The 11,332-nt window shown below is 48.8% G+C and overlaps 1 protein-coding gene across 1 annotated transcript; it reads left to right on the forward strand.

The window, feature by feature from the left end:
- Positions 1 to 416: 416 nt before the first annotated feature.
- On the forward strand, positions 417 to 9,191 carry Gata1 (GATA binding protein 1 (globin transcription factor 1)). The gene is made up of 6 exons (XM_013032400.1): positions 417 to 491; positions 4,828 to 5,064; positions 5,649 to 6,026; positions 6,127 to 6,272; positions 7,689 to 7,814; positions 8,463 to 9,191. Exons 2-6 carry the CDS (start codon positions 4,848 to 4,850, stop codon positions 8,832 to 8,834), a joined length of 1,239 nt encoding a protein of 412 aa, XP_012887854.1. The 5' UTR covers positions 417 to 491; positions 4,828 to 4,847; the 3' UTR covers positions 8,835 to 9,191.
- Positions 9,192 to 11,332: the final 2,141 nt, after the last annotated feature.

The raw sequence follows: 11,332 nt of genomic DNA on the forward strand, positions 1-11,332 counted from the left end.
ACACACACATATGTATATATATACATACATATGTGTATATATATATACATATATATATGGATCCAGTTCACACATAGCCTAGCACACAATAGGAGCTTTTCTTGCTCAAAAGCTCTGAGGAGTCAAGAACCCATATCTGCTATTTTCATTTATCTTGATTGCAGCCATGTCACTTAGCTGGACACTGAACTCCTTGGAAGTCCAAGGCAAGCTTGGTCCAACAATCCATAGGGTGGACAGGTAGGGTTAGGGCCCCCAAGTGCCCAAGAGGTCCCCCCACAAGAAGGGGCACGCCCCCCTCCCCTACACTGCCCCACCCACTGTGGCACCAGCCACTCCCTGGGGAGGAGGGAGGAGGGAGAAGAGAGAGAGGGAGGGTGAGAGGGAGGAAGGGAGCCTCAAAGGCCAAGGCCAGCCAGGACACCCCTTGGGATCACACTGAGCTCACCACATCCCCAAGGTGGCTGAACCCTCCGCACCAACCAGCCCAGGTCAGTCTCAATTCCCCTGAAAAGCCCCAGCAAGGAAACCCTAGCTTGCTGTCCCTAGCCTTTTGGCTAGCTCTCCAGACTGTCCAAGCTGCCCTACCCACTTCTCTCCCTAAAGTACCGGCCACCCCTGAATCCTTCCACAGTTTCTCACATCCACTGCTGTCTTTCCAATCTCATCTTTACCTCTCACCTTATCCTTCTCCTCCCCAACTCCTACCCACTCCTCCCTAGATAGCTACGTGACCCTAAGCCTTTAACTTAGTTTGCCCTCAGCTCTGCCTTCCCTAGAGATCAACTCTACCTCCAATATGTCTCAAAACTACTACCTCTACCTCAAATTTGATTTCTGTTCACTCAAACTTGTCTCTCTCCCTGAGTTCTCTAGAAAACCCTCACATTTGCTCCTCCAAAGAGATTTCTGTTCTCAAACACCTTGTCTACTACACAATCCCCTTATCTTGGTTTCAAATTCTTTCTGTCTCTCTAAAACCATCTCTGCCAAACCTAGCTTTATTCTCTTACTCCTTTCTGCCTCGCCAGCCCATATCTGTTCCCTGTCTTCCTTGCTCTCATCTCCACAAACCATTTCTCCCAGTCTCTCAGAATGTTGGTTACTCTGAATACTAACTCTATTCTCCCGAATGAACCTTCATGTCTGCCTCTCCTAAACCCTATCCTAGATCTAAAACCTGTCTGCCTCCTAAATCACTCTTAATTCTGCCTTTTTCTGCTCCAGTTCTATTTTGACTTTTCCACCTTCTTTTGTGCCTACCATTTGTAACCACCAGCTACAGTATTGTCTGCTCAAGGTGATCTCTGCTTCCTAAACTTTATGTTTTTTCTATGAACCTCGCCCCCACAAAAATACATGTCTAACCCTAAACCACATTCCTAACTTTCCAGCTTTATCTGGCTCTCAAACTTCATCGGATTCCCCAATCTCATCTGTTTTCTCAATCTATCTCTGAACCCAACATGTGTCTACAATTCCCAAGCTTGGTTCTGCTTCTCAAATCCCATATTTGCTTCCCCCAAACTCCACAGTTATACCCCAACCTTCCTCTCACTCAATGCCACATCTGCCCCTCAGATTCTACTTCTAACCACCCCCAAGCCCCATATCTGCCCCCTCTGGCCCCATGAGACCCTCAGCAGAGGGTTGGGATAGGGACATGAGTTACCTGGGGCGAGGGGCTGGGCCGAGGGAGAGTAGAAGAGAAACTGGAGGGTGCAGCTGCTGCCAGTGCCTCTGGTTGGGGCAGTTGCTTTTTCTAGTGGGGTAGCTGATAAGGAGCTTTCATATCCCCCAGCCTCGAGATAAACTTATCTCTGTTCAGAGAGTGATAACTGAAGTGGGGGTGGGGGCTACCACAGGAGGGGTGGGCAGCTCTGGGCTCATCACAAGTGTGAGGGTCTAGAGGGAGAGTGTGGGGGGGTAAGGATGAAGGGATGAGGAAATACACTGTGACAACAAAAGAGCAAGAATGCAGAGTACAGAGGAGAGCAAAGGGAAGAAGAAACAGAACAGGGGAAGACATATAAAAAGAGTGAGACAAAAGATATGAACAAATATAAAGGAGAAACAAAGATAGAAGCTCAAAGGAAAAGTAGACAGAGACAGTGTAACAGTAGGAGAGAGGAAGAGAGCCAGGAGCAGAAAATGAGAGAGAGAGAGAGAGAGACAGACAGACAGACAGAGACAGAGACAGAGAGACAGAGAGAGAGAGAGGACAGACAGACAACAGATGGACAGATAGACAGACAAAAAGAATCGTGGAGACAGAGACAAAGAATCAGAGATAGAGATGGTGGAGGCCAGAAATGGAAGCATGGAGAGACAGGGGAACTATGGAACCAGGAATGTAGTGGTGGTGGGGATGTGATGGGCACATCCAAGGATTGTCTCTTTCTCCCAGGACAGTCTCCAACTCTGGGTGCAGCCCTTGGCCTAGCTACACAATGACAGGATAAGGGGATGGTCTGAAGGTCGGCTTCTATTCCATCTGTCACCCCACTATAAAGAGAGGGCACTGAACAGGCAAGTCCTCAAGCAGAGTTCTTGACTCCTTGGGGATTTTTGTGACAAAGTGTGCTGCAAGATATGGACGAGTGGGCTGGGAAGATGGCTCAGTGGTAGAGCGCTTGCCTTGCATGCATGAGGCCCTGGGTTCGATTCCTCAGCACCACATAAGCAAAAAGAAAAAAGCGGGAAGTGGTGCTGTGGCTCAAGTGGTAGAGCGCTAGCCTTGAGCTGAACAGCTGAGGGACAGCACCCAGGCCCAGAGTTCAGGCCCCACGACCGGGCCCCCAAAAAAAAATAAAATAAAAAAATAAAAAAGATATGGAAGAGTAACAGAGATCCAACAGCTCAAAGAGAGAAGTAGGTGAAAGAGGTAAGGGGAGATAGAGCAACAATGTTGAAGAGACACAGAGACATGCAGAGGGAGGAGTGAAGGAGGGAGAGAGCAATAGTAATAGAAGTGCTGAGAGAGACTCAACAGAAAGAGACAGAAATAAAGCTGGACAGAGATAAACATGAAAGGACAAATGACGGAGGGAAAATATGTATTCATAGAAGCAGAGTGGGAAGGGGGTTGGGGGGCAGGCTATCACAAAAACATGGGAAGATGGGGGAGAAATGCTTAAGGAAGACTTGAAGGGAAACAAGAGAAATGATACCCGGGGATACAAACAAGACAGACAGCAGCAACTGGCCATTTCCCGGTCTTAGTTAAGCCTGTCATCACCTCCAATAGAGCAAGTATGGAAACTGATGCCTGGGAATGGTGGTGGGACCTGAAGATGCCTGAAACTGAGGCACCCCTCCCCAGGAGACAGGGTATGAGAGGGAGTACCCCCACCTGTCACCCTCCTTAGAGGAAGCCAGTAGCCTTGGGGTGATTTCAAAAGTTGGGCGGGGATGGCAGAGATAAGCAGTGAGGGGTACTGACCCCCCCATGGGACAGGGAGGAACTAAGGGGGCCCTTAACGGAGATGGGGGTGGAGGAGTGAAGCCGGAAACCATGGGGTTTCTGAGAAAGTCTGAAGGCAAGATGCAACAGATAGGGATGAATTTGGGGAACACAGGAGGGTGAACCCCAAGTTCCTGGGGGGATTACCAAAGGGTTCAAAGGGATGGGTATAGTCCCAATCCCACCTCATCTAGATTCTTACAGAGGAGTAGGGGAGGAAGGATGGGTAACAGAGACAGACTAAGAGGAAATGGGGGAAGAAAGGAGGAACAGGAGAAAATGAGGGAGAAAATGGTAAAGGAGGAAAATAGAAGGAAGAAAAAGGGGGCTGGGAAGGTGGCTCAGTGGTTGCCTTGCATGCATGAGGCCCTGGGTTCAATTCCTCAGCACCACATAAGCAGAAAAAGCCGGAAGTGGCGCTGTAGCTCAAGTGGTAGAGTGCTAGCCTTGAGCTGAAGAGCTGAGGAACAGCGCCCAGGCCCAGAGTTCAGGCCCCACGACCGGACCCAAAAAAAAGAATGAAGAAAAAGGAAGGGAGGAAAGAAAGGGAAGAGGCAGGAGGTGAAAGTAACAGGATAAAAACAAGGGGAAGAGAGATAAAGCACTTGAAAAAGGGAAACAGAAGGGAAGTTGAAATGAGGAGGAAAGAAAGATGGAATAGAGAAAGGATAAGAGGAGGAAAATGAGGATGGAATGGAAAGAAAAGGAGGGAGGGAAATGAGAGGAGTCTGGGGAAAGAGAGGAGGGAAGATAGGAGAAAGGAATATAAGAGAAATGGGGAGGGGGGAAAGAAGAGAAAAAAGTGAAAAGGAGAATGGGAAGCAGACGACAATAAATGGAAAAAAGGAAATACTAGTGAGGCAAGAAGGAAAGGGGAGGATGAAAGGAGGGGAGACAGGAAGTGAGAGGAGAAAGAAATGTGAGAAGGAAGGAGAGAGCTGGGCGCTGGTGGCTCTTGGCTGTAATCCTGGCTACTTAGGAGGCTGAGGAGGCTGAGATCTGAGAATCATGGTTTGAAGCCAGCCTGGTCAAGAAAGTTCATGAGATTCTTATTTCTAATTAACCATCAGAAAACCAGAAGTGGCGCTGTGGCTGAAAATGGTAGAGCACTAGCCTTGAGTGAAAAAGCTCAGGGACAGCGCCCAGGCCCTGAGGTCAAGCCCCATGACCGACAAAAAAAAAAACTAGAAAAACAAAAGAAAAAAACCGGGAAGATAGGAAGAGGAGGGTATTTGGCAAATGGGAAGGAAGAATATGGAGACAAGGAGATAGGCTGGGAGGAGGAGTATTAGGAAGGAAGAGGGGCAGGCAGAAAGAGAGGAGGGGAGGAGAACTGTGTCTGAGAGCCCTTTCTGCCTTCACAGGTTAAACATCTGTGCTCCTCATGGAGTTCCCTGGCCTAGGGGCCCTGGGGACCTCAGAAACCCTGCCCCAGTTTGTGGATCATGCTCTGGTATCCTCAACACCAGAGTCAGGAGGCTTTTTCCCCTCTGGGCCTGAGGGCTTGGATTCAGCAGCTTCTTCTGCTCCGAGCACAGCCACGGCTGCAGCCACTGCACTGGCCTACTACAGGGACACTGAGGCCTACAGACACTCCCCAGGTAATTCTGTTGGGTGGCTGCCTTGGCATGGTCTGGGTGTGGTGGACGGCCGTGGAGATCCTTAACTAGGTTAGAATCCCACTAAGAGGTCATCTTGGGGATGCCTGGACTCTGAGGATGAATGTGCTGACCCCTCTCCTACTTAAGTCTCGACCTTGGAATGCTAATACTCCTCCGTCCGCCATGTTGAGGCAAGTATCTCGAAAAGCGTGGTTGGAAGTATGTGGTAGTTGCTGCCCAGTTATCTGGGCTACAAATTCCCAAACATCCTCAAAGCCCATTGGAAATGGTTAGCAGAAAGGCTGGAGGTAGGGCTCAAGTAGTTGAGCCCTTGTGCCCAGAAAGCACAAGGTCCTGAGTTCAAATCCCATTAATGCAAAAACAAATAGGAAATGGTTAGAAGGTATAGTGACAAGTGGGCTCGGGACCTAAAGGTCAATGTCAGCAGCTGTTCTGGTAACTTTGTGGAAAGTTTAGAACCCTAACTGCCATGTTGGGCTAATGCACACCATTGGGCCCTAAAGGGGGGATGGCATAAGATTGATCTCCCTACCTCTTTCCTCTTTCCTCCCTACCCCCAACAGTTTTTCAGGTGTACCCATTGCTCAACTGTATGGAAGGGATCCCTGGAGGCTCATCCTATGCTGGCTGGGCCTATGGAAAGACAGGGCTCTACCCTGCCTCAACTGTGTGCCCCAGCCGCGAGGACCCCCCTCCCCAGGCCTTGGATGATCCAGATGGGAAGAGCAGCAGCACCTTCCTGGAGACCTTGAAGACGGAGAGGCTGAGTCCAGACCTTTTGACCCTGGGAACTGCACTACCTTCATCAATCCCTGTCTCCAGCAGTGCTTATGGGAGCCCTGATTTTTCTAGTCCCTTCTTTCCTCCCACTGGAAGCCCCCTGAATTCAGTGGCCTATTCCTCTCCCAAGTTTCATGGAAGCCTGCCCCTGCCCTCTTGTGGTAAGAGTGTCAAGGAAAGACTGGGAGGTTGAGTTGAGGTGGGTGGCACAAAGCAAAGTTAAACTGAGCCTGGCTCTCTATTCTCTGTTCACCCTACCAGAGGCCAGGGAATGTGTCAACTGTGGAGCAACAGCCACTCCACTGTGGCGGAGGGACAGGACAGGCCACTACCTGTGCAATGCCTGTGGCCTCTATCACAAGATGAATGGGCAGAACAGGCCCCTTATCCGGCCCAAGAAACGTCTGGTAAGATTAAAGGTCTGGGTCTGGAAATGTGGCTCAGTGGTAGACTGCTTGCCTAGCATGCATGAAGCCCTGGGTTCAATTCCTCAGCACCACATAAACAGAAAAAGCCAGAAGTGGTGCTGTGAACAAAACAAGCTCAGGGATAGCGCCCAGGCCCTGAGTTCAAGCCCTAGGACTGCTTAAAAAAAAAAAAAGACTGGCCGGGCGCTGGTGGCTCACGCCTGTAATCCTAGCTACTCAGGAGGCTGAGATCTGAGGATCGTGGTTCAAAGCCAGCCCGGGCAGGGAAGACCCTGAGACTCCTATCTCCAATAAACCACTAGAAAACTGGAAGCGGCGCTGTAGCTCAAGTGGTAGAGCGCTCGCCTTGAGCTGAAGAGCTGAGGGACAGCACCCAGGCCCAGAGTTCAAGCCATACGACCGACAAAAAAAAGACTGTAGGTCTGCCTCAACTGTACTGGAGCCCTGATGCTGTAGGGGCCAGAACCACAATCTCCTATCACACAGAATGTCTGTCTAACTACTGCCTATCACTCTGCATAGGATGGTAGCACCCTATTGCACAGAAATCCTTGTCTTCATCCTCATCCCATGTGGGTCCTCATCCTCTCCACTCTATCCCCATGCAAGAACCTGACTGTGTCCTGGAACTCACATCCTTTAGCTAACCCTCAGAGGTTTGAAAAAGAAATTCAGTCTACACACCCCTTGCCCCGCACAGTAGGATTTTCATCCCTGGCTTCCCACTGCAATCACTCTAAGTCCCTTCCTCAAAGGTGCTGATTTAAGCTGGGGCTGGTAACTCACGCCTGTAATTCTAGCTACTCAGGAGGCTGAGATCTGAAGATCACAGTTTAAGCCAACCCTGGGCAGAAAAAGTCTATCAGACTCTTACCTCTATTTAACCACAAAATGCTAGAAGTGGAATGGCTCAAGCCTTGAACAAAAGAGCTCAGGGACAGTGCTCAGGCCCAGAGCTCAAGCCCCAGTACCAGTATGTGCTAGTATATATGCCTGTGCGCACATGCACATGCGCGCGCGCGCACACACACACACACACAGAGTATTGATAAAGTTGAGTTGCAATGCTAAGCATTGCAATCCTGGGCATCAGGAATTTGTTTTGTGGCACTGGAGATGGAGCTCAGGTTTTCATGCAGCTTATGAATGCTAGACAAGAGCTCTACCATTGAACAACATACCAGATTCAGGATGTTCTTTAATTCTTTAAGTAATTCTGATATGTGGCCAGAATTGAGAGGTACTGGTGGAGTCTCTTATAGAATACAGCAAAAAGAAAGTGTCCTGGACAGGAAACCTTGCCTTTACCTGATCCTCAGCCCTCCCTTCCCCTTGAGTCCTGATCCCTACACTCACCTCCACTGGACACTGTGCTCATATCATTTTGTTCCTCAGATTGTTAGCAAACGGGCAGGTACTCAGTGCACTAACTGCCAGACAACCACAACAACACTGTGGCGGAGAAATGCCAGTGGAGACCCTGTGTGCAATGCCTGTGGTCTCTACTATAAGCTACATCAGGTAATGCCCTGTCCCTTGGAGCCTGTCCTCCCTCTGCTTTCCCATCCTCACACCATGGTGGCCTTGCACCAGGCTTTCTTTCTTCATTTATCCTATTGTATCCTGAATCTTTTTTTTTTCTTCTGCCTTCCTCTCACCTTTCCTTCCTGGCCCTTCCTTTCCCTTTCTCCTTCCCCCTCCTTCCTCTCCTCTCTTTTCTCTCTTCAGTTAACTTCCTCCTTCCTTCTCCATTCTTTCTTCCACTCTTCTTCCCTCTTTCCATCCCCTTCACTCCCACGCCCTCGGTCTTGGGTACCTTTTGTCAATCCAGGACCCTAATCTCAGGGTTTCACACCACTAAATTGCTTAAGACAGGTCTTTGTGAGGGCCCTGGGCTGTGCTCCTCCATTCTTGAGCCAATTCCCTATTCCTAAAGAAGGGAGGTGGAGGTGGAAGGGTGGTGTTAGGGGAGGGAAGGGAAAGTAGGGGAAAAACAAAGGAGGGGGTTACATGCTCGATAGGAAATGTACTCATGTAACTGTAACCCCTCTGTACAGTATCTTTACAATAAAAATATTCAAAAAAAAGAAGGGAGGTAGAGAATGTGTACCTGACCAGACAAACAGACAGAGCTGGAGCTGGGCATCCCTGTGGCTTCCTTTTCTGCAGGTGAATCGGCCACTGACCATGCGGAAGGATGGTATTCAGACTCGGAACCGCAAGGCATCTGGAAAAGGGAAAAAGAAGAGGGGATCAAGTCTGGGAGGAGCAGGAGCAGCTGAGGGAGCAGCTGGGGGCTTCATGGTGGTAGCGGGCAGCAGCAGCAATGGAAATTGTGGGGAGGTAGCCTCTGGCTTGACACTGGGCACCCCAGGTACTACCCACCTCTACCAAGGTCTAGGCCCTGTGGTGTTGTCTGGGCCTGTTAGCCATCTCATGCCTTTCCCTGGACCCCTGCTGGGTTCACCCACAGGCTCCTTTTCCACAGGCCCTGTGCCTCCCACCACCAGCACCACGGTGGTGGCTCCACTCAGCTCTTGAGAGCATGTGGCATGGCCTTTGGTCAGGGTTGTATCTCCTCTGCATTTTCTTGAGACAAGGTCTTGCTGTGTAATCAACTGGCTTTGAACTCAGATTCTCCTGCATCCTCTTCCTGAGTGCTGGGATTATAGGAGGGCTCCACCATGCCTGCCTGGGTGTTTTCTTTCTTTCTTTCTTTCTTCCTTCCTTTCTTTCTTTTAAAGCAGGAAGGTTTCAGTCAAGCTCTTACTGTGTAGTCCAGGCTGGTCTAGAACTCTAGATTCCCCCTCCCTCAATTCCCAAAAGTTGGAATTGTAAACTGTTTTCTCCTCTTCTAGCCAGCAAAAATCTTTACAGCCCAACCCCTAGATCCCAGACACCCCCTTGCCTGTACTTTCAAAGCTTTTGTAAAATAAAAACATCAAAGATCTGAAGTTGAAGGTGTGAGTCTATGTTTGGTTGCATAAATGGCAGTGTCTGTGACTCTCTGAGGAGAGTATCCAGCTGCAACGTTATAACTGGGTGAGTCTGGCTGAGGTAATATATGCGATATATCTTGACTTAAAGTTATGATGTGCAAGGTAACAGCACATGTGAGGTTCTGTGGAGACCATCCAAGAGGTTCTGATGTTCTGAGGAGATGGCATATGACTGGCAACTGAGGGTGAGGCACTGTATGATGCCATGTATGAAGGGATGACAGTAGGTACAAGTATTGCACAGTCGTGAATGATAAGGAAGTGTGTGGGGTTGTAGTCATGTGGTTGTGCATGACTCAGGGTGATCTTTGAGACAGTGTGACTGCACATGCGCTGAGCACAGAATCTGACAGATAAATATCTTTGGAACATTGAGCAAGAACTGTGTAGGCCACAGGCGGAAGCAGAACAGGGTAACCATGACACTGTGTACTGGAATGTCTTTATGGATCTGGCAGTGGTGATATCTCTGTCAGTGTGTGTGTGTGTGTGTGTGTATGTGTGTGTGTGTGTGTGTGCGCGCACGTGCGCGTGCGCGTGCTTCCCATGTGGCATGTGTTATGACACATTTTTTCTAAGTGATTGATAATGTGAGCTGCTCTGTGTACTTGAGTACTTTACTCTAAGCACATAAGTTTAAGGAGGGTGCCCCTTGAGTAAATACAATGTACATTGGATGGAGCTCCAACAGCTAGTTGCCATACCAGTGCCACTAAGTAGTTCATTGCACAATTACAGCAGGACTGGCCAGAATAGCCTTAAAAACTACCTGCCTGGCTCCTGAAGCTACCTGCCTGGCTTCCTCATGTAAACAGCCACTTCATTTAGACCAGTACTAGGCTGGCACATGGCCCTGCCTTGCTCAGGGACCCAGCCCAAACTCTATAGCAGGGATGGGGAACATCCAACCATTTGGCACATAATGGGACAAGTGTATATGTTTCTCATATGTTTCTCCTAGGCTGCCTGTGTCCATCTGCCTGTATTGATCATTTTGTATAGCCCTTGAATGATGTTATAAATCTCCAAGTGGCCTTTAGCAGAAGGCACTATAGGAGTATCTTCCCTCACCTGGTTTCAGAGGCTAGTTCTGAGCACTTAAGCTTAAGAACCCTTTCTCTAATTATCAGCAGGAACCCATGCTGACCCTGGGCAGGAACACAGGACCCAAGTCCACCCTCAGCACAGAATCTCTATTTTAATCTAGATAGGAATCTCTGATTGCACACTATAAACTCCTGTAGCACATAACAGGCATGCTCATCCTGACTACCTACATGAGCCCTCATCTCTCTGAGTCCCCAAACCCTTCAGGAACACCGAAAGCCCTTACTTTCATTGCTAACAATGACCCCTGACATTGCACAACAGTTCCAGATCTCACATCCTATCCTGTAGCATCTGCAATAACCCAAGATTCAACTCACAACACAAACCTCAGTCTGGAAATTGTATTTAAAAAATTCTTGCCAGGCACTGGTGGCTTATGCCTGTAATCCTAGCTACTCAGGAGGCTGAGATCTGAGGATCATGGTTTGCAGCCTTCTGGGGCAGAAAGGTCCATGAGACTCTTCAATAAATACTCAGAAAAAGCCAGAAGTAGCATTGTGGCTCAAGTGGTAGAGTGCTAGCCTTGAGCACAAAGTAGGCCTAGGGATAGTGTCCAGGCCCTGAGTTTAATCTCTAGGAATGGCAAAACATAAAAAAGAGGCCTACCTGGACAACTGTACTAGGAAGTCTGATGGGATTCTGTAGGATATAATCTTCCATAATCTTCCACTAATTTTTGGGGATTTCTAGTCTGATCCTTTATAGCATCTCCTACTTTTGCTCTCTAGAAACATTCTTCTGGTCCTGAACAAGAAAGCCCTGATGGGATGCTGTGTAACAGTCCTTGCCTAGCTTTGTCCTGGAAAGCCTGCCTTTACCCTACACAGGAGCCACTGCTCCAACCAGTAGAAGAAACATGAACCTGAACCTCTGAAGGAACCACAGCCCTAATACTAAAATGGACTTCCCACTGTGAATCTTTTTTTTTTT

The sequence above is a fragment of the Dipodomys ordii genome, unplaced genomic scaffold (genome assembly GCF_000151885.1).
Source record: "Dipodomys ordii isolate 6190 unplaced genomic scaffold, Dord_2.0 Scaffold154, whole genome shotgun sequence".
In the NCBI taxonomy this organism is placed as follows: Eukaryota; Metazoa; Chordata; class Mammalia; order Rodentia; family Heteromyidae; genus Dipodomys; species Dipodomys ordii.